The sequence below is a fragment of the Aplidium turbinatum genome, chromosome 7 (genome assembly GCF_918807975.1).
Source record: "Aplidium turbinatum chromosome 7, kaAplTurb1.1, whole genome shotgun sequence".
In the NCBI taxonomy this organism is placed as follows: domain Eukaryota; kingdom Metazoa; phylum Chordata; class Ascidiacea; order Aplousobranchia; family Polyclinidae; genus Aplidium; species Aplidium turbinatum.
The window spans coordinates 27,303,959-27,328,229 of record NC_137478.1 but is presented as its reverse complement, the minus strand read 5'-3'; the positions used below and the strand labels follow the sequence as shown (position 1 = coordinate 27,328,229).

Here is a 24,271-nt window from a genome sequence, read left to right as displayed (position 1 = left end):
GCAATATCTAGGAAACGGTTTAAGTTACATTGGCGTATCTACAGTAAAGCATCATGAAAGTGGTTATTCTTGTATATACCCTGTTGATTATCAACGGTTACACTAAGAACAAGGTCTCCGCAGAAGGTAAGCAGACATACGTTTCATGCTCCCAGTCCGCTGTTTAAGTAAATACATATTGCAATATTACAAAAAGCAATCTCCGTTTATTCTTGGAGCATGTCGTCGGGAAATTTATCTTGCCAAAACACGCTTGTGTTCTTGCACAGACGCCTCATGGAGCGTTGTGCCGACTGCTCACTAAACATTCGAGCAGTTCTCAGTTTCAAAAAGTTATTATGGATTTTGGTGAATAAGAAAAGTTGGAAGGCTCAACTTGAAAAAACAAAGTTTTTCGCTTGAAAATTGTATTTTTAGAACTTTTGTTTTTTTATTTGTTGGACATCGTATTTGTTAGAAGCTTATATTTTTTTTATTCAGGTTATAGAATAAACATAAAAATATTTTCACTTTTTATCATTTCTTTTTGAATGAGATATTTTATTTGTGAAGTTGCACATGTGTGGCAAAAGCAGGGAATTTAACGTGACACCTGGAAATGGCCTTGCTTTGCAGATTCTGTTCAATCCACCTTGGCAAACTCGACAAGTATGACCATTGAAGCCAGTAGCACAAGGGACACAGGAGCCAGCAGCGCAACAGCAGCAGCAACTGAAAGACCGAGCACAGAGGCTACGACAACATTGGTCAATGCAACATCTACTTTTGGAGGTATCTTGTCATTAGATCCTAATTGTGAGCTAAAGACCCAAATGTAAGAAAATTAATTGCGAATGCTAAACAGAAAAACATCATTACACCTCAAGCTGTTGGTAACACTTTTCGTGCTTGATTAATAAAAACAAAACAGACAAAATTTGTTACACCACTCCTGCTATAAATATTTTTAAACTATGAGCAAGATATTAATTTTACATATGAGTAAGAGCTGGTAGATATAATTCAACGTGCCTCTGAACGTGGCAGTTTTTCAGTTTTGCAATAATTTTGACATTAGCCCGGAAAACAGTTATCTGTCGCAAAATATCCAGTTGGTGTTATGTCGGGTGTGTAAATTAACACGTAGATGCACATCAACTGTACCGTAGTTATTTTACAATAATGAAATTTTAATTGAACAAAAATTCATTGCAATAAGTGATTTTAATATTTAACTTCGAAACTCTCATTTAAAAAACATCACTATTGAAACATGTTGTCTGATGATCTTGCATCATTTATTTTCGCTTTCCCTCATTTCGAAAAAGCTGGGCTTTTAAGAAGGTCTGGCGTGGAGCTTTATAGATACAGTATGTGAGAGCTGGACTGGAGTCGGCCCATCGTATGATGGGTAAAAGTTGATGTGTTTGCGGTTCTAGCTTTTTAATTTTTGAAACTTTCAAACCCAAAAGAAGTAAACATTTCAATAATTTGATTTCTCTAATTTTTAATTATTTTTCTGTAGTCACTTTATCACTTTCAACTGATTCTCCCTCACTTGAGCTGACAACAATAAAAGAAAGCAGGCCTACAACGGAACAACAGACCCCAAGTATACATGAGTGTTTCATGCTAAGATAAATTAAGATTTAGTTTCAAGTTCCAGTACAAACAAGAGGGAAGTATAGCCTAAAACATTAACTTAAATAATCCATGACTAAACATGCTGCAATGTGATAACTGTTCTTTTTATGTTTAGAAACGTGCAGTATCAACAATCCATTCAACTGCAGCTCAGGAGGGGAGTGTATCTCTCGAAATGACTATTGTGATTTTACTTCTCACTGCAGGTACTACGCCCATTGTAGTTTAATAAAAGTTTCATAAACGTTTTTGAAAAGAGTATTAATTTTTTTTAGTCTTTTTAGTCAATAAGACAGTTTGTGTTAATAAATAGGCCACAAGAATTTTCTAGCAGGGTAAACAACAGAAATCACATCAACATGACTTTTGATAAACTTGTTTCAATCAAGAATATCCAATTAAATTTGAACCAGCTGACTTCTACTTCCTTCCAGTTCATCACTAGTCGTAATTTGTTGTTCTCATGTTTATGTATTCCGGACTTTAAATTAGAAATACAAATTGGTTTAACATCTATTGCCTAGTCATCTTTTGCATTCGTGATAAAAGGCGTATTAAAATTGTTTCCTTTTAAATCAAATAAAAAATATATCCCTTTTTGGTTGTATTTTATTTGCAGTAAATTGACACGCAGTGTATTCAAATAACATGGTATTCAAATAAAAAAAAGCCAACTGGATGTAAGCTACTAGATCAGTGGTTCCCAACATTTTTTATCCTGTGGACCCTTTTAGTCGATATTCAAATTTAAATTCCACTCCTATAAATTTAGTTTGTTAAAAACTCGTTTACATTAATACTTTAATCTTAGTCTTGGAGGATAAACTAAACTTTTACTAGTAATAAGCTTTTTAGCCTTTAATATTTCTTTTCATACTAAAATAATTTGATTAATGAAGAACAATAGAGCTTCGGTAGAGAGTTTGTCTTGTTGAACCATAGGCGTACGAAGCCGAGCAACGTTATGAAGTTAATGAAGAATGTTGCTGAAAAGTATTTTATTCAAAGAAGAATACATTCAAATTCAGAATACAAGTCAATGCATTCAACAGTCTGTGTGAAGCTTGTGATCTTTTTGTTTCGACAACTCATGAATGTGGTGGAAGAGTATTGGAGAGAGCACAACGAATATCACTCTCCACGTCTAATCTGTTTCTCTGTTTTGTTTTCATTTGCAAGAGTTGAAAAACCTGATTGGCATATGTAAGTGGAAGCAAACGGAAAGATACTTCGAATAGCTTTCTCTGCCACTTTAGGATGAGAATTACACATTAATGGCCAAAATCCAGTGATTGATTTTTCTCTGAATAAGTATTTTGCGCGAAAATTTGTTTTAAGTTCTAAAAATTCATTCTGCAATTTATCGGGAAGTTTTTCCATCAACAATGTGAATGAATTTCGTGTTAAACAAGCTCATCGTCATAAATTTCAGGAAAATATTGAATGAATTCCAGTTCTAATGCTGTGAGATGTTACAAAATCAATTCTTTTTCCAACTCTGGAAGAACTTGTTCTTTGCTGTCAACAACCAGCACTGATAATAATTCCTTAAACATGATGGTGACATGTTTCATTGTTCATTCTAACTTTTCTCTTTCAATTATCAAGCTTGCTGGTGAAAGCTTCCAAAGCATCTTTAAATGCTGAGCAGTACTGGCATCTGCTCCAGGAAGGGCCACCCAAGCCAGGCTAGTCGAAAGGTAGAGGCTAGACAAAACGTAGTCACCCCGCGACCAGGACAGCAAAGCCTTCTAGCACCTAAGACAATCTTCTAATGACAATGACATAAATCAACCACTCTTTTCCAACCTTTCTTGAACCAGCATGGAAACAGTACTGTTTGTAAATTCATATAGTATCAATGTGTCAATGGCTCATGGATACAGATAACCCATGTTGATGCGCGGAGATGACGATTGAATACCGTATGTTGATTGAATACGCTTAGTTTATTCAATGGACCAAACATATCAACCAAACAAGCAAGGAATCTAATCCATCTGTCATAATTCAGCAATGAAACAAATTCCAATTTTATTTAAAAGTTAAAAATAATTTAAGCTCGTCTATGAGCTCAAACACTCGCTTGGTTACGTTTCCTCTTGAAAGCCATCGAGTATTTGCATGAAACAGAAGTAGGCCTACGTGATGGTCTGCATCCATGTCAGTACACAGTTGCTTAAATAATCGAGAGTTAATCTAATAATAATTTCCTTTTTAACGCTCTAGTCTAGACCAGGGGTCACCAAACTTTTTTCTCTGTGGGCCGGATTGCTGCAAGATTAACAGCTGCGGGCCGGATGCAAATTGCGAAAAGATATACAACTATTTAGACTCTCCATTGACTTGAATTGAGCACAATTAATAACAAAGTCAGCGGTGGAATAGCAATGTTGTGATGAAAATCGAAAGGTTGCTGCCTTGCTGGAAAAGTCATCCCCTGCTGTGATACACTACAGGGCATCGTTCTCTTGAAAAAACATTACACTGATGAAACATTGGTGTTTTGAACAACAAAGTTTGTATGATGTTATAAGAAGAAACCATATTGTCAGACTAATAAAATCATGGCGTAACTCATTTTTTCTTGTTTTGAGATAATCGAAAAAAACTGTCTACACGGTTGTTTTTATCATATTTATTGTACAGTTAAACGAAAATAGCATGTCGACACAAGTACAATGAGCATGTATGCTTTGATTTGCTTTATTTTGCATCCCATAATGTGCTGGGATAACTTAGGCCATTTTCCGAATGCACAGTCATGACTTAAGCCATTTGATATTTTGAGTTTACCAATAGGAGTTTTTTAACGGTGCCATAATAACAGTAATAATACGACTAGAATTAACAGGAAAATCCCTAATAGCAACTCCAATCTAACGATAAGAGTTATATTTCATGCTAGACTGCATATTTTGCCCAAAAACAGTTCAGAGTTGGCAAGACAAGCTGAATAAAATTATCAGTGATGAGGCAAATTATCAAAAAAGAACTGGCACCCTGGTGGCATAACATGTTTCAAAGATTGGAGATCATTGTATTTTCTCAATTTGATTGGAAGATGGTTTGAAAAAATATAAATCCGTGCAGTGTCGCGTAAGTTTGTTTGTGACCGCTGTGGCAGATCCTCCCACAGTGCATCCTCACATAATGAGACCTTGTACAATACCTTTCCACTGCTTTCATGATTCAGGCCTCTAAGATCATGAACCGTGGGAACTCCAGCTTTCTTTCCAGGCCTGATACTCAACAAGCATTATCCATCGATTTACATAAAATCACTGTGTTGCATCCTCTGTACATTGAGATGCGGTCTGATCCTGGCATTCTGGATGATAATTTCGTAATCTCTCGTCGTAAAAATGTCGTTTACCAATTTTCGCTCGATAGTACTGTGCATGCTATCGCACTCCATTTGAGTGTGACCAGCCACGAGGTACTTCTGAGCAATAGTGATGCCATGCTTTCATTCAAGGGCACAGTAGGCACTAAAGACATTAGAGTTTCTATTTTGATATCTACACTACACCCATCACTCCAAATAACTATCTCATCCAAACCGGGGCTTCCAGAAGTTACCCGTTGGAAATGATTAAACTGCAAGAAAGCGAATACTTCACTGCGTAAATCACCTTCTGTTTTATTCCAAATAGAGCAATAAGCATCTTTTGATTCAAGACTGAATAGTATAAAATTGTGTACCTGCAGCTTGGTTTTATAGTACATACATACTGCTTGCCTTAGTTTTGGGACACAGAAGTACAGCCTGTAAATACATTGTCCATACGGATTTTACTGTGCTAGCCGACTCTTTGTCTTTCCTCTTCTCATCTCAAGCTTCATTCTTCAATTTGATATGGTCATCGTATTGTTCCTTGGTAATATTACTGTGTTTGAATGAAACACACACGTCACACTGATGCTTACATAGTATGAACAGAGCACCCGGCAGCCCGTTGCAACCAGTTTCCCTGAAGCTGCACATTTCGATCTTATTGGACCACAGTGGACATGGAGCTGGCCAAGAGTGTGTGTGTAGCCCTCGCGTAGTTACGACCACCTTAAACAACCATACGAGCGAATGGCCTTTGTCTCAATTTGGACCTGAACCAAACAAAGTCCAATGTAGATGATATCACGGGTAACGGAGGCAAGCTTGGTAGAGTTGGAAGCCTCCAGCCCGGTTTCACACATTGGCGGCGGATCTATAATGATCGTCTCCCAGTGCCTTTCGCACACATTTTTTTTCCATGATAGACTGGGCCTCCAAAGCCACATACGACATCACCATCCAAAGCCAAATTCAATTTGAAGACAAACCAATGCTCGGACACGAGCTGGAACCGACAATGAAGATGGAGAACTTCTCATTATGAAATACTTCACTAAAATAGGCTGTGCTCAATGATCATGTTCCTATTAATGATTCAGCAAGCTCTTTGTATTGCCGATGAAGTTGGATTATGGTAGTTCCAGGGTACAAGAATTTCTTCTTTTTGTACGTTGTGACCTTTCTACAGTAATTGGAATGCACAGTAATGGACAGTACATGTAATGGACACTACAATAGGCAAGTCATTGAGAAATTTCGCCAAAAAGTGATTTTCCTCTTTTTCCATTTTAGCACATTTACCTACACATGAAAGTCAATTCAAACGTTTTGAAATCTATGTTTTCCTATGTTCTCCTACCATCAGTGAAATTCAAGAATGATGGCGATGAACCAGCAATGAGCTTATAAAGTTGCTAAGCGTGATATTAAGCTGAGAATCAATTAAGTATCCAGCAATGGCTTCCTACAAAAACTTGCCATGGATGCAAGAAGACTGCGAGAAACGGTGCATTAAGAAGATCTGACCTGTATCACAATATGAGGTGATAAGTCGCACTACCAGAGTACTAGGAAAATGAAGCTTCTCAAAGGAACAGAAAGAAAACAGATTGATTTAAGTAGGGTAGTTATTTGGAAATGGCCAAGATTACGATGCATAGAATAGAAAAAAACATAACTATTTTGTGCTAAAATAATCGTCTAGACTCGTGATGAAGTGGAAGCTTTATTTCTGTACAATTTAGATCGTCGTCTTCTGACCATCTGTTCTGTTGGAGGATAGCTTTACTTCCAGCAAACGATTAAAAAGATTTGTAAAATGGCCTAAGTCATGCGTTTGAGTTAGGCCATTTGACATTTTTACGAAAATATCACTTTCTCGTTAACGTAGGTCTTAGAAAATTATGTGGCAGATACGCTACATTTTCGGGACCAACAAAACACTAATATCTCAATTTCGTCAAAAAGTGAGTTACGCCATTATTTTATTAGTCTGACGATATGGAAAAATCATTAGCAGGTTGCGTGTAGCTCAACAGCAACGTTAGTCTTTTACAAAAAGTTTGATAACTTTTTTTCTTAACAATTGTAGTGCAGCTGTTATTTACGTAGCACGTGGCGGGCCGGATGAAATCAGTTTGCCGGTCGGTTCTGGCCCGCGGGCCGTAGTTTGGTGACCCCTGGTCTAGACCAACTTACTAGGCTTAAAAAGGTTTACAATCCTAAAACAAAATCCCCCCCCTAGTGGAGAATTCCCCCTTGGTTGGGAACCACTGTACTAGATGTATACTACTTCCAGAACCGTTGAAGGCTCCGTACCAACTAGAGGCCAAAAGCCTCATACAAACACATTTAAGAAAAACAACTTTCTTGTTACAAACCTCTAGCTACTCAACATTGATTTGTGGTTAAATGTTAACTGTTGCAAAGATGTAACGCTCCAGTAAGTTAATATTGATAGAAGGTTGTACGTTTATAGTGACGGGAGCGATGAGGTACGCTTCGATAAAAATCTTCATCAAGACATCGGGATAGAATGCCTTGTACGTGACTCTAAAACCGGAAGGGTCAAGCCTTGCCTTTTACCACACGAGTACAGGTGTGACCATGAACTGGACTGCACTCTTGGTAAGTAAAGTATTACTTACTTTACTGTCAATGCAAAATGTTGTTTCTGTAAACCCGCAATATACTGTCTGCAGTCTACTTGACTTAGACTCAAAGTTTAAAGGTGTGCTGGCTTTTTTTAGTCGATTGAGATTTGGCCGGTCTTGGGCCTATAAAACCATTTTCATTCAAACTTGGCTCTAAGTTATATAAATTTTTATTAACTTCATACAGAACTGTTTGTTATTGTCAAGTATATTCAAGGGATGGACGACAAATGGCTCCTCGTGCCCCATCCTGTGAGTACCATCTGCTTTCAACCAGATGAGAAACGAAATTTGTCAACAAAGAGCCTCCACCCGGACGGCACAGCTGCAAGGGGCAATTGATAAGTTCAGACGCCCCACCATTCTGCAGCTCAACATAGAAGGCTACACAACAAGCAAGACCAAAGTTGTGGAGCAGCTTGCCCATACCAACCGGGCACTCGTCATCCTCCTCCAGGAGACCCACTGCACTTCTGCAGATAGGCTAGCCATTCCCAACTACACGCTAGCCGGGTCTACCTTAAGCAGGAAGCACGGCATTGCCACGTTTGTGCATGAGAGCCTTAAGTGGACGTTTGTCGACCAATCTCCAACTGATGCCGAGATTTAGTGGGTGTGCATATGTATCTCAGACTACAACATCGTCAACATCTACAAGCCCCCACCCTCGCGAATGTTGCCATCATCCCTTCCAACGTTCCCCTCCCCCAGTCTCTACGCTGGCGACTTCAACTGCCAGCACATCGACTGGGGCTACAACAACACAAGCAGCGACGGAGAATTGCTTGCTGACTGGGCCTCTACAAACCATCTTGCCCTCCTATTCAATCCAAAGGAACCAGCCAGTTTTCACTCCGACCGCTGGGGAACAGGGACAAACCCTGACTTGGCCTTCGCGAGTGTCGACAGCTCTCTTCCAGACAGACGTGTGCTTGAGAAGTTCCCGCGGTCCCAACACCGGCCGTCCCTCATCATCGCCCCAAAACTTGTGGCTCCTGTCCCGAGTTCACCGGTGAAGCGATGGAACTTCAAAAAAGCCGATTGGAATCAATACAGCCTCCTGACCAATGAGTCTGCTGCAAAGTTACCACCGACTGAAACATGCAACGCAGACGAGGCATACCAGGACTTCTGCAATGCCATAATAACTGCGGCAAAGGCCACAATACCACGTGGCCATCGAACCAGCTATAAACCATGCTGGGACTCTGAGTGTGAAGCTCTCTACCGCTCATACCTAGCCGCCACAAGTGGTGCTGCTTCTAACACCGCCGCCACCAGACTACTTGAGCGGCTGGACACAAAGAAGCTTGAGCGGTGGAACGAAGCTGTCCAAACCATCGACTTCTCACACTCAAGCCGCAAAGCATGGAGCATCATCAACAACCTCACTGGGCGCTCAGCAAACTCCCCTCGTCAGTGCCCCATTTCTGCTAATGCCATCGCTTCCCAGCTAGTGCAGAACGGGGTGTACAAGACAAAGGACAGCAAGGCATCCCGCCTTGTTGCCAAGGAAGTATCTGCCCTATGGCGAGTGGAAACACCACCAGAAGAAACAATCTCTGGAGACTTCACTCCAGAGGAACTCGCCACCGCCCTCCGCCTAGTGAAACCACACAAGTCTCCAGGGCCCGATAAGATCTGCCCTGAGCTTGTGCTCCATGCTGGCCATGCCCTAAAGTCCTGGTTACGTAGATTCCTCTCTTCCTGCCTGCACCACCTCACAATCCCAAAAATCTGGAGAAGAGCTTTAGTAGTTGCGATCCCTAAGCCTCACAAGCCACCAGAGGACCCAAAGAGCTATCGTCCGATATCCCTCCTCTGTGTTCCTTTCAAGATCCTCGAAAGACTGATCTATGCCCGCGTCAACCCAATCATCGACCCGCTCCTTCCAAAAGAGCAAGCTGGGTTCCGGCGCGGAAAATCCACTGTAGATCAGGTCACACTGTTGACCCAGGACATCGAGGACTGCTTTGAGGCAAAAAAGAAGGCCGGCGCTGTCTTTCTAGATCTCACAGCTGCCTACGATACTGTATGGCATCGCGGCCTTACTTACAAGCTGCTTCGCCTGCTTCCTGACCGACATATGGTCCATATGATCATGGAACTTGTCAGGAATCGAAGCTTCACCCTCACCACCGGCAACCCACGGCGAAGCAGACTGAGACGCCTGAAAAACGGCGTCCCACAGGGATCGGTCCTGGCTCCACTTCTTTTCAACATCTACACCCACGACCTGCCAACCACGGTCTCCGCAAAATACGCTTATGCGGACGATCTGGCAATTCTCCACTCCACAAAGTCGTGGGAAAATCTAGAAGACACCTTGAGCCAGGACATGCAAACCATCTCAGCTTATCTCCAGAACTGGCGACTGAAACTCAGCGAAACCAAAACTGTGGCGGCAGCTTTCCACCTACACAATCGGGAAGCTGATCGTGAGCTACATGTCCACAACAACGGAAAACCTCTGTCCTTCTGCCCCGAGCCAAGGTATCTTGGGGTGACATTAGACAGATCGCTCACATACCGCCACCATTTGGTGTCACTGCGCAAGAAACTGACATCCCGCGCTGCATTACTGAAGCGCCTGGCAGGCTCTAGCTGGGGGGCGAGGGCTGACACTTTGCGAATAGCAGCCTTAGCCCTTGTCTACTCTTCAGCAGAGTACTGTGCACCTGTCTGGTGCCGCAGTGCTCACTGCCACAACATCGACACTGCCATAAACAGCGCCCTGCGCACAGTGACCGGATGCCTGCGTCCCACACCATTGGACAATCTCCCCATTCTCGCTGGCATCCAACCTGCTGAGCTTCGTCGCGAAGAAGCCACTCTGTCCCTCGGTCGACGGGCACTGGAGCCTAATCATCTTCTCCACCACAAGATCTCTGCCTTCCCAAACGGGCACCCCCGCCGACTGAAATCAAGACACCCATTCGTGCCAGCCGCTCGGCTTCTGATCAACGAAGCTGACGAACAAGACATCTCTGCGGCTGCTTGGGCGGACCATAAATGGCATTCTGAATGGAGGTCAAGCACCACCAGACTCCATTCATTCATCCCCGACGCCGACGCGCGCCCCATCGGCCTGACACTACAGAGACAGGCATGGGTGCGCCTCAACCGTCTCCGTACGGGCGTCGGGCTTTTCCGCTCAACCATGCACCAATGGGGAATGGCTTCTTCCTCCTCCTGTGAATGTGGTGCCGAGGAACAGACCGCAGACCACATCATCAATGACTGTACCATCTTCAAGCCACCTAACGGAGTGGAAGGTCTGCGCGTCATGGATGATGAAACTAAAGACTGGCTGCTCTCTAGCAGCCTTCCAGTGTAGTCCGGGAACATCGTGAATCTGGGGTGGTAAAAGGATAGACCCTCGGCCCCAGAAGCTCAGACGACGACGAAGTATATTCTGTGTAAAAATCTAGCTTTTATGCCTAGTTCGGGAGGCTTCAAATAAATATGCAGTTTCGGGCATGTTTTAACTTACGTTTTCCAGTTGGGGCGTAGCCTAGAATATAGGGCGCGTTTACAGTTTGATAAGTTACTGAATACCGTACTATAGTTCAACATTGTAGCAATTTCATCCATGATTTTGACTAGCAGGCATAACAAAGCTGTGACTTTCAAGTTAGTAAGACATTCTATTTGTTTAGGGGAAGATGAATGTGGTTGCAATCACACCATGGTTTGTGATTCATCTCCTATTCCAGTTAGAGAAAAGCAATGTATTGTCAGGTCCCAATTTTGCGATAACGTCGTGCATTGCTATGATCGTTCGGACGAAAAACCGTACAGGTAGGCAAGCCCATGGCCCACCAGTTTTTCACCTCTTTTGCTTTCCAGATTTTCAATGACTTAGCCTAGATACTTAGGTCGAGATGACTAATGATAATATTCTACACATCAGAATGATATAGGTCTATCCTGTAAGACATTGAAAAGTGTAGATGCTTCTGTTGCATGCAATATTTCAGTTTTGTCAATTTACGTGGTCTACGAACATAGATGGCTTAGGCAATATGCATAACAACCAGTTAAAGGTCAGTTTTGAAGGATTGTGCGCGTGATCCAAGCCATCTATTTTTGTAGGCTATTCCTAGTCTACGACTTTGTTATCAATTACTATCCTTTGACTCCAGCTCTGAGCAACAATAAGATTTCCTCAAATAATATCTGAACAAATGTCAAAAAATTCGGAAATGTTTGGCTTTGTCTTCAAAATATGCTGTCAATTTTTTAAAGGACTTCTGGCAGGCTTTGCCACGCTGTTGTTGAATTATCAAAACCGAATTGTTTTCAACTCATAAAGCATAATCTTAAAGTCGCTTCAAAATACATCCTTTCCGGTTTTCTCTACAAATCTAAAATTTATATTGTAAACTTTATAATACACAATGAAAGAACTTATTTCTTATGCGTAAAATTGAAAAGAAGTAGGCTAGTAGCCTTAAACAGCTCATACCAGCAGACCCTCATTGACTACATGCAGGGGCGCCGGAAGCGGGGGGGCAGGGGGGCGGATGCCGGATGCGGCGGATGCCGGGGCGGATGCCCCCCCTGCCCTCAATTTTTCTGCAGATGGAGGGGCAGGGGAGCAATGGTGCCCTTTTAAAGTCATGTAAGCTACTGCACATTTTGCAATATAACAATTTCTGCTATTCGCCTTTAGCCTATTTATAATCTTTCATTCTTGCCTCAAAATAATATTTACAGCACAAAATTTTGCAACTGCAACACAGTACAGGCCTTAAAACTAGTTTTTTTTTTTCGGCAGCCATCGTAGCCTACCGGGAGATCCTTGTCGGCGGCCAAATCTGCGTGCTTGGAGGCCAAAATACAAAATAAAAATAACGATAGCACAAGTACGGTAAATAAAATTAAACTTGCAACAATGCTAAAATGATCACTTAGCGTTGTTGAAGTCTGGGCCTGGGCGACGTCCTACAATAGAATCGTTGCACCACGCAGTAACTGCTTTATCGGGATTGTAATCCAGTACTGCGGGACCATCGAACGACACTCGCACGAGTGTCTCCAATGTGGCTGATTTTAAAGAAGTTCGCCACTCCCCTAGAATTCTTTTTAGCAACGAAAAACAACGTTCGACAGGTGTTGACGATGACGGCAAGGTAATAAAATAAGTATTTCAATGATGTGAAGGACATTACTAAAAGAAGCATAATTTTTGCAAAATAACTTATGATCAAAAATTTTTTTCCCTGGGATGTCAACTAACCTAGTTTTCCTTTTTAACAACGATTCAATGTCCGACAACATCAAATCGACATAAAAAGGACAGTATTGCCAGCCGATGTAAATTAGCACTTCGGATTAAGACTTTGTTAAAATGAACGTCCGGAATTACAAACAAGACTTACAGCGCTGGTGATCGCAGATGGATATATTCCATCAATAACAAATATTTCCGCACAATGGCGATTATGGCGCGCTGGCCTAATTTTGCGTCACTCTTTGATACTACATATTTTCGACAGCTAATCCACGATCATTCTATTGCGAAATTGAATAATTGGCTAGAAGAGACCGGCGGCCAAACTGGGCCGATTGAGGAGGTAGCACAGGCGGTCATTCAAGCACTACTTAGCGGCCATGGCCGCAGTCTGCTTTAAGGCTTAACAGTAGGTTACATCATTATAAAGCCAAACATAGCATGATGCCCTTCTTTGTATACCGGACACTTGTAGGCTATCATTACTTAATAGCCTACATGGTGAGCTGATAGATTAGCATTATCGCTACATCTTATTTTAAAACTTGAAAAGAAACTAGCCTTTTAGTAAACACAAGTGCCCTTTTTTTGTAATCTTGCCCCCCCCCCCCAGTCAAAAATCGTTCCGGCGCCCTTGACTACATGCAACTAATTCTTAGAAGTTGTGTTTCACTTTTTGAATCAAGTTTGCTACTTTTTGCTCCAAAGTGAAGTTAGTGGTATATCTAATCATATTAAACCATAACGATGTGTTTGTTTATTTTTCGCAACAGGCGCTTTCTTTTTCATGTAGGTGTCTTCAGTTAATATTTGTTTCAGGTTGCGTTTAAATATAATGTATCTTTTTAATTTACATTTGGCAATATGTCCTGATACAACGAAGACGATAGACGTCTCTAGGCCATGTGTAGCCTACATTCTGTGTGCTTTTAGTCCTGGCGCTACCGGCTACCAATGCGCTGTAACAAAAACAAGAGTGACGTCATTTTGCATGCTCCCGACACCGAATGTTTGTGGTGGGATCGCGGATTGCCAGGATGCAACGGATGAGTGCTTTTGCGACGGAACTGGAACAAGACTAATTGAAAACTGTAAGTAGGCTACAACACCTGCCAATCTTGAAGTAGAAAACTTGAGATGACATCAAAAGAACCAAAAGTAGGTTTTCATTCCTTTCTTTCCCATCCATAACGTATCGTGGATTGTGCTTTGTCACGAAAATGAACTTCTGTGAATTTGGCAGTATGTTTTTAAACCTTATTTTTGATTGAATAGTTGATCACCTGAGAGAATACTTATACTTTGACTCATAGCCGTAGGAGATGGAGGTGCAGGGGGTACAGTCGCACTCTGCTACAAAAAAAAAATAGGCTGAAATGTCCATATATTTAGAAAAATTGCTAATTGTTGCGTTTTAAAACTTATTTGTAAAAACAAAATTTGGTCAAATTTTGTTTGCACTCCAAAATCTTTCATTCCCCTACGGTTACGCTTAGACTCCATGTAGAATCATAGATAACTTAGTTTTTTTTTGTAAAATACTGTAATTAAATAACTTTTGCCAGAAAGTGGAGATCTCCACTGTTCTAGTTTACTGATGGATGGTTGAACGATTGAACAATGCTGGCTAGTTGACTGAATGGAAAAGCGCGCTGCTTTATGTTGGAAAGACACAAATAACATTGCAAAGCACAACAGAATCGATGACTTGTTTTCAGCTGTTACGTTGTTATCTACCTGCAATTGAAGACCTGAGTTTAAGAACCTAATGAAACACATCGCATCGTTTCGAAGTAAGCACATTGCTCACTCAATTAGCCAACAATTAAATTCACCTACTTCAGCTTGAGGTATGAGGTAAAATGTGCTTAGTTAATCTCAGGATGGACACCTTAAATAGATTTTTGAAATTTCATTAGAAGGCTATGGTTTCTGCGGTTGTGGAAAAGTAGCCTATGTCATGGTAACCAAACCTTGTAACTCTAACTTCCACATAAATCTCATTAAAATTTGATGGAATTTGTCAATACAAAGTGAACGTCTTCACAAAAAAAAACAATATTACGCAATAATATACACAAAAAGCGATCAAAACAATTTAAAATTTGTCAAAATGTTCTCTGGGACAAGCTTCTTCAGATCTCACTATATGGGTAGCTACTTTAGATTTTAACCTTTGCATTGCCATTTTCTTGACAATTTGTAGTTCGTCGAATCTCTTTTGTCCCCCCATTTTTTGCCTGCTTACAAGCACACATATTAGGTATCAAGTTTTCAATCGCTGAAAGAAGACCTACATAACTTTTCAAATGCAGCTTTTAGGTGTATTTGTGCTTGCTAGTGATTGAATGTCTGTATATTTACAAACAAATCTCGATAGTATTTTTCTCATTTTACGCGGTCGAGAAATCACAAAGCTCCCAAAAAAAGAAACTTTTATATCTGATTTGAGCTTACATTTGCTGCTTACGCATAGCACGTTTTTTCTGCGACCGTTTGAAACACGGTAGACGGTCCGCCTGCTTACATGTGAAGGCTTGATTACGAAATATCGGATCTGCCTCTAAAAATTCAGATCTGTGCTGACGAAAGTCAGCTCGCATAAACATCGCTTATGATGTGAAGGAGTAGTCAGTCGTAGTAGGGTAACAACAAAATGTAATTGGAGAGCAGTGCCATAAAAATTTCGTTCTGCATTTTGAAGGTGTTTTTCATAGAATTAATATACTGCAGGAGTGTAGGGATTAGGCCGATATACAAACAAAAGAAAAACTTTTCAATACTTCAATATAACTTTTTTTCAGAAAGCTTTAGTCGGTTAAGAGATTTCGTAACTACCCTAAATGCTTTCTTCAGTATAGCCTATGATTTTCTGATTTCATTCACCCTCTGTCATAAGATTTACAATCCTGTTAAAAGCAGCTTTGTTAAAAACCATCCCAGACAGTTATTTTATAAGCAATAAACTTAGATGGTGAAGCAGATTTTCAGTCGACTGCTGGATTTCATATTTTAAGCAAAATACAAAAGCTTAGAATATTTGCTTTAGGACAAACTTTACGTACTTACTTACGCTCAACTTCACACTCTGAAGGGGGCATATATGTGTTTTCAATAAAAGTAAAAATTAGCATATCCTATAATTGACAGAAAACGTGATAGGCTATATTATGCGTTTTATCGACTAAAAAAGATCTGGCGAATGCCTAATATCATTTTTGCTCGCGGTGGCAAATGTTTTCAATAAATTTAAGGTCTCTTGACCTAGCACAGAAATGCTGAGTTTTGTCAGAATTGAATAATTTTTTGACTTTTTAAAAAAATTTTGGGGTTGCTAGTTCACATATAAGTTATTGACAAAAGTTAACAAAAATCTTAGGGTAGTCGTTTTTGGCAAACAAAAGTGCTTATTTATTGACAAAGCCAAACATTTGCAAAGTCCTAGACGTTTCATTGGCAGAGCTTAATGATTTGCAAATGAAAATAAACGTTTGTTGAAAGAGCTGGCTTGCTATTTTGAAAAATTGCCAGCTGTTTTATTGCACCGTATTTTATTGAAAATGCAGTTATTTGCATTGATGTTTAATATGACGTATGGTATTTTTATACTGTTGCTGCATGCTTCTTGGGCTACGTTGTTTTATACACCACAATATATTTGAATGCAATGCATGATTATAGCATAAGCTACAAAAATATATTTAGAACAGCATGTCTTGTTTCCTGAAACGTTTGTGTTATTTTTGCAGCCCTTACGCTGAGGGATTCCATTGCGCTGTTACCAAAACCAGGGTCACTTCCCACTGCATGCTTCCTCATCGTTACGTATGTGATGGGATATCGGATTGTGATGACGCGGTTGATGAGTGCTTCTGTACCGCGCCAGGATCAGGAGTCAGAACAAATGGTGAGTGTGATGTTTAACTTCAAGTTTGTTTGCCAGAAAGGAGCAAATTTGTTTTTAAGCATCACTTGCCGTCAAGCTATTGTGGTGTCACTCATGCTTAGGTATTTTGTATATTTTCTCGCTCTGTCATTTATTCTCAATTTAAATTAATCTGTTGATGATACGACACTGGTTAAAACAAAAATATTCCAAAGAAATTTATATTCCAACAGCCCTAATGACAGTCTAAGTGGTCATATCACAGCATATGCCATCATCAGAGATGGGCGTGATCTTGATCTTGATCTTCAAGATCACTTTTTTTTTGGTGATCTTGATCTTGATCTAAGATCACTTTTTTTTGTGTGATCTTGATCTTGAAGAACAATAAGATCAAGATCACTTTAAAATTGAAGTTTACTTGCTGGAAAGAGGCATTTTTTTAGAACTCGTACTGTACAAAGTAATTAGTGGCAACTACTAACATTAAGCCACTGTTAATACGATATGTGCCCAACAAAAGACGATTTAAAGTCCATCTAATCTGGTCAGTGTTGCCATTTCAAATAGAAAAAAGTTTTCTGTGGTGGTCATAATAAAGAAGTCAACTTCCGTGTAGCCTACTTTATGTTGACTTATAATAAAAATGATTTAACTTTGTTCACAATTTCCATGTGTGAATTTTAAAGAAATGTTTGCTTTCTTTGGCTCAATTTTAGATGTTTCAAAAGTCTAGAATGGCGGTGTTAAAAAATCTGGACTCTAGCCGACTTTGGTCATGTAAAGTGGTTTATTGCAGAAAATCAACCAGACCAAGACTTGTTTACAATGTTTGGGGTCTGAGTATGGAGCGGTTTGTCTGACCGAAAACCTCTGAACTTTTTTGATTACAGACAACAGTATCAAGGTTGCCAGATGGGTCAATGGTGCAATAAACATTGACATAATACAGTGAAAGTTAAAACTACTTAGTAACACGAATAAAACTCCCACATGAACCAGACAAAAATTTGATAAAAAATGATGCAGTTCAGAGTTTATTTTTATTTATTTATTATAAATAAAAAGCATAACACTAATTTGGCGACTTTTTCAGTACTAGTGTATGTAACCTCGGCCTTAGGTGTGACGTTGCGATTATACGCAAACTACGTCAAAAATTGATAGGCCTAAATAGCAACAGTCACTAACTTATTACAATTCTTAGGCCAGCGATCGAGTAGTTAAAAGTTAGCAATACCAACTATATACCTTTACCCAGGTTGCTTATAGTAGGCTAATTATTTTATGCAACATCATTGATCAAAAACTTGATTTTTTTTCAAGTACACAAAAAGTGATCTTGAAAGTGATCTTGATCTTCAAGATCACGATCTTGATCTTCAAGATCACATAGTTTGGTGATCTTGATCTTGATCTTCAAGATCACCAATACTGGTGATCTTGCCCATCTCTGGCCATCATTTTGATTTTAGACGACTTTGAAGTTAGATATTTCTTTTTATTTAGGCTATACGTCTGTATGTGCGGTCAGTTCTGGTGATAGCAAGTTAAACATATCGTTCAATGGCATTATCACATATTACCTATATATGGTAATAATTACCTATTCCAAACCTTCACAGCAAAGCTGTGCTACCATGATTTCTTGCTTCGGAGAAGCTTGCAGAGCAAATGTAGATTAATTGTTTGTTGATAGAGATTCTGTAACGCAATTTCAATTACAATCTTAAATTATTATGCATGAAAAAAGCAACCGTTTGGTTGTATTCCTGCAGTCTGCACCTAACAGGGCAATTAAAGTGGTGTTTACATTCTATAATCTTGCACTGTTTAGAAAAAAGGCCACTCTTAATGTGAGCAAGCCACAATTAAAATATCATCAGAAGAAAACTGAAGACATGACAATGACCAAACGATGTTGTATGTTAAAGCTTTTTGGTACAAGCAGTCTTCATTCCGGCATTGCAATTTTCAAAAAAATTTATGCTGTTTTTCTTTAATATATTGAACTTCCAGTGCTGAAGTATTGATAGTTGTGGAAAATTATTGCTATTTTTCACTATAAAGTATTTCACTAAATACTTTAAATCACTTTGGCTTTGCCCTTTCTCTCTTTACCTCATTCAAATTTATACATCTTTTCAGATTTTAGATGCTTACGTCTTCAAAGAAATGCAATGAATTAAATTGGAAAGTTGGAACGATGCACTATAATGTTAATGTAATGTAAAAATGTTGTTTTCAGCTTTCTTGGACGATCATTGTTTTCGTTGTCTGGATTCATCGTTGGTGATTCCCAAAAGTCAACTCTGTGATAAAACATTTCAATGTCAGGATTTCAGCGATGAGTGTTTATGCGATACGAGGCCAAAGATTTGCGACCAAATATGTAAAGGTAATGATCTGTCGATTTTAAACATAAATAACTGTTGCGTTCTGTATCTGTGGTAGCTCATGAAGAATAGAGAAATAAAACATAGTAACTTTAGCGGGTTTAGCATACTTTATTTCACACAAAATATAACATTTGTTTTGTTGTGAAGAAAGGGGCGTTCTTCCCGGCTATCAGCACAAGGCTGAGCACTCACTAGTACAGCGAGCAGCTGCGATTCGCCAACCATAACGGTGTAGCTTCCACGCTAAGCCATTCAGACCATCCAATCAACAATATGTTTCTCGGCAGCCGATTTGTAGCAAGAATTGACAGCGATAGACACGTGTTTCGCCCATGAGGCTGGGCTCATCAGTATCGCACCGTATTCTGCCACAAATTTTTAAATTTGTGGCAGAATACGGTGCGATACTGATGAGCCCAGCCTCATGGGCGAAACACGTGTCTATCGCTGTCAATTCTTGCTACAAATCGGCTGCCGAGAAACATATTTGTTTTGTTTGTTTGTTTATCTTTATCCTGCATTGCGGGAAAGCGGACTTGAGCGCTATGCATCGGTGTACGCCTTCCGACATACACCTGACCCACGCTGCAGCCGACGACAATGTCAGTTTCCGGTTGTCTACTCTACTTATGACTTAAATTTGGTACTACCCATTACTCGAAATCGATCACTAGGTAGAGGCAATTATCGTTAAGTTTCTTGCCCAGAGAAACAACAGCAAGTGCGGGTAGCTGGAGTCGAACATGCAGGCTCTCGACTGCGAGCCCAACGCGCTAACCACTCGGCCACGAACATAATTAAATAAAATAAACTCAAACGTTTTCGACAGGTAGCCTACGTGTGTCTTCATCAGGAATTAAATCTGCAATACATAAAATGAAAAATCGTAAGATAAATTTGACTATGCACTGTAACTGTAACGACACTCTGGACTGAAAGCACAAACTGAACAATCCATCTCTCAACCGGCAGTTATTCGCCTGTGGCTCATCGTTCCTTTTGTGTGTGTTCTAATTGTTTTGTCCAATGCCTGTAGTCTACACCTCACGTGATCTGTTTCCCACCGCATAATTTACTCGCAATCATTCTCGTATCATTTGTTCAGTTTGTGCTTCCTGATGAGGACACACGTACGTGTCGAAAACGTTTGAGTTTATTTAATTATGTTATATTTTGTGTGAAATAAAGTATGCTAAACCCGCTAAAGTTACTATGTTTTATTTCTCTATGGTTCAACAAAGCAAACTCTCTACCAAAGCTTTATCATGAAGAATACTAGATAGCCTAACATGTTTTGTGCAGAATAATATCCAATTTGAATGTCAGTTAGGAAGTCAGTAAGCTAGAAAAAGTCTGATGTTAGACCATCCTGTTAGCGCTAGTGCAGATAGAAGCTATGTTAAACTGGAAAATCACTTCTTTGTGTTTTAGTTGACGAAGACTGCGGGCCATGCACCGTCGGGCAAGTGATCTGTCAACAAGACGGCATGACAAAGGAAATTCTTTGCATCAACAGAGTTGATGTGTGTGACGGAATATACCACTGCCCTCTCCAAGACGATGAGACTAACTGTGACCAAGGGCTCGGAGAGGGAGGGAAAGTCGGGCAATTTTCCCCCCTAGCTTTTGTTATCTGGCTGCTACATTTGTAAAGGAAGAACGAATAGTTTTTCGGGTTTTCACTTTTGAGGTGGGCCCGTTTTTTGCTGCTAAAATAAAAATTTACCAACTTAAAAATGAACAAATTTTTTTAGTGAAATGGGTAGTTTCAAGTATTTTTCCATAATTGTACTGTAGATCATTTGTTTCATCAAGAACAAATCGTTGTCGTATTAAGGCAGGCTAGGTTCATTGTTCAACTGCTTCAATACGCAAAATCTGCTGCTATTAAACCGCTTCACCGACTCAATCATACAAACGAAATTAATTTCTATTGCAGGCTATATGTTGTAAAAGATTCGCTAGCTGGTTGATAGTTTAGTAACAAATGAATCAAGAAACTGAAACACATCATCGATTAGTTCGAAGTTCTATGGAAATTTCATGGCATGTCTGATGTGCAGTTGCAAGCATGTAGAACAATTTAAACAAGTTGTAGCCTACAATAATGACATTTGGGATGATATGGTACTTTTGAAAGAAAGCTACCCAGCAAACTTGAGCTTCAAACCGGAACTCATCACTCGGGATCTTTACTCAAGGAAATCATTAATCGCAATTTTCCAAATACAGTATTTTGTTGCTTTGAAAATCTTTTACGTAAACCGGTGCCTCCAACGGTTGCGTGTTGAAAACGTGGTTTTAACACACTAAAATTTGTAAAGAATTGCTTGTAAACCATCACTCAAAACCGATTGAACAGCCAGTACATGCTGTGCACCAAATCAGACGTTGCATTTGATGCTGTGATCCACAACTTTGCATTGCTAAAGGTCAGGACTGGATTGAATGCTTTGTTGCGCCTGCAACCTATTGTGTGCTCATAAATTTTGCTCCATCTAGGGCTCTAGGCTATGGCCTACTAAAATTACCAGCTACAACAATTTCGATTCGCACCATGATCGGAAACAATCTTCTTCTCTCGTTTGACTTGTAGTAGCTTAGATTGGCAATGCCTCATCGTGCAGCCATGATACGGTAGTTGGGTCCAATTTTCGAATACCAATGATTCCACTTGGGGGCCGTAAGATGGGGCATTCGTGGAGTATGTGTTGCATTGTTTGTTCTACCGCTCCGCAGACACATATCGGCGTATTATGCAACCCCCACCTAAATAGATTAGCTCCAGTGCAGCCAACGTCACATCTGATCTTGTTCAATGTGACCCATGCCTTTCTTGAGAGGTCTGCTCCAGGAGGGATGGAGAGTGCTGGTATAACTTCTCTTTGCTACTTGTCGGTTTGTTGTCATCAGTCGAATCCAGGGCTCACCACGTGGAGGTTGACAACTTGAGCCCATTTGGAAACAATACTGACCTGGCACGCAGCCTTGTTAAGTGGAGGCAGGGAATGGGATGGAATGGAAGACAGGTTTTGGGATGGAAGATGGAAAATGTCAAGGATGGAAAGGAATGGAAGATCTTGATGGGATGGAAGACAATCTTCCATCATTCCATCCCAATTCCATCATTAACTTTCTAACGCTTTATCAAGACATGCAAAATATTGAAATAATTCGATTTTCGGTTCGTATTAAACCAACGGGACTGTTGCCTGACGCGTATTTGTAAAACCCGCTGCCACTAGGCAGAATTGAGGAAATCAGAAAGCTATGGGTTTTAGGTTTATTTGTGCCATATTCAACGCGGAGATCACAAAATGTGAAGATGGAAGAGATTTCTGAGATGGAATAGAAGATTAATCCATTGCATACGAGATTAATCCATTGCATAGGCTACCAGAGACACAAGGCCTGGACAGGAGATTAACACAATGAGTCCCCTCAAAGCATTACTGTAGTACCGTGGCCAGTGACTTGGTCCAACTTGTCCTTAATACCTTCAATGAAGGTCCTTCTAGCGTCAAATCCGTCAAATCACAATTTTGAACTGTGATCAAGCATCAATAAAAGAAAAACAACAGCAATTCGAGAAGCTTGCAAACAACTAAATCGAAGTAGCCTACAACTTCATAGCAAATAATTTTTTTCTAAATTATTGGGGGGATGCTGCCAAAATATTGGAGGGGTATATCTCCCCCATCCCTCCTACTGCGGCACCACTGCCTGTGCCTCATGGTCAATCGGACCTGCTAATAACAAACAAAATAAAGCAAACGTTTTCGTAAGGGTAAGGGCTATATGTATGTAGGGGAAGGTTTGGTTAGTTGAGCCGGCTAACGGTTGATCCATCCGGTTTTATCGCAACGTCGTGCATCATTAGTCAACCGTTTCATAACAAAAATATGGAAAAAGTTAACGTCCATCAGCACATGTAATTTTAGGGATTTTCTACAAGCAGAAAAGTTGTGCAGCAGTTAAATGTAAAATGGTATAGAAAAAGTAGTTTTGAGAGAAAGAAGAAATGTGCTATTTTTTCCTACGATGTTTCATCGTTGTCTTAATCTAAATTCTGGGATAGGTAAGGGTAACTTAGGGGAAGACGGGGCAAAGCGGAACACTTTTCGTAAAAACGTAATTTCAGCAACAGTGGTTGTTGGATTTAGTTAATTTCTTTTTTAATCGAAAGCCTTAGTTGGTCAGCATATTTGGTTCGAAGATCAAGCGGAATCTTTCTACTGTTATAGTACAAGGGCAAAGCGGGACACTTCATTTTTGCATGATTTGGTACTGTTTAGCCGCTTCTCTCAAAGACAACTTCTTGCTCTTCACATCTTCTATTGCATTCTTAATATTGATAGGCTATCCGTCCATTTACCTATTTTAGTTTTTCTCTTATAGCGACGAACCATTGTCAGAATTAAATTGTGTAGGCCTACCGGTACAATTTAAATGAATGCTGATAAACATTTTACAATCTTGAAGGCTGAAAGAGTTATAAACAAAAATTCAATCAACAGAAGAACCACAGATAGCCTACAATCTAGACTTCTAGAGTCTTATGTTGCCCTAATGCACTGTCCCACTTTGCCCTAATACAGCTGTCCCACTTTGCCCCAAAGTATAGCCTTTAGAAAATTACATCTCTGCTGAAACCTGTAAAGTTTTAGGTAAAAGTTGCTTTTGTTGCCAACAAATACTGTCTCAATGTCCAAGATAAAAACAAAGCTACCAACAAATTCGCTTATGCTAACGAATGTGGTAGGCCTAGCTATTTTTCTATCTCTTTCTTATAACAAACCATGCCAAAACACATTTTACTTCCTCGCGACACGCGTTGTGCTCTGCCAGTCGCCATTTTTTCAGAACAAATACAGTTTATAGTTGCCTAACTAGTGCTTCCGGTTAGAGGGAGCCAAAGAATACAAAACGTGAGAAATCGCGATGTCACGCTTTGCCCCGCGTCCCGCTTTGCCCCGTCTTCCCCTACTCTTTGTTTTAGTAGTTCTCGTTGCTTGATTAGCCAGTTTGTTCTTGGAAATTTTAATGAACAGTTGAGCCATGTGTTTATCATAAGGACTGTAGTTTATGAGCCGATGGTCCTTACGTACTGCCCCAATTTTGTTGTACCGTAGCCTATGC

The 24,271-nt window shown here is 40.1% G+C and overlaps 1 protein-coding gene across 1 annotated transcript; it reads left to right on the top strand.

Moving 5' to 3' along the window:
• On the top strand, positions 1 to 21,258 carry LOC145774842 (uncharacterized). Its single transcript, XM_082586169.1, has 8 exons — positions 1 to 126; positions 616 to 771; positions 1,739 to 1,829; positions 7,437 to 7,585; positions 11,271 to 11,412; positions 16,597 to 16,754; positions 18,982 to 19,131; positions 20,564 to 21,258. Exons 1-8 carry the CDS (start codon positions 54 to 56, stop codon positions 20,782 to 20,784), a joined length of 1,140 nt encoding a protein of 379 aa, XP_082442295.1. The 5' UTR covers positions 1 to 53; the 3' UTR covers positions 20,785 to 21,258.
• The last annotated feature ends 3,013 nt before the right edge of the window (positions 21,259 to 24,271 follow it).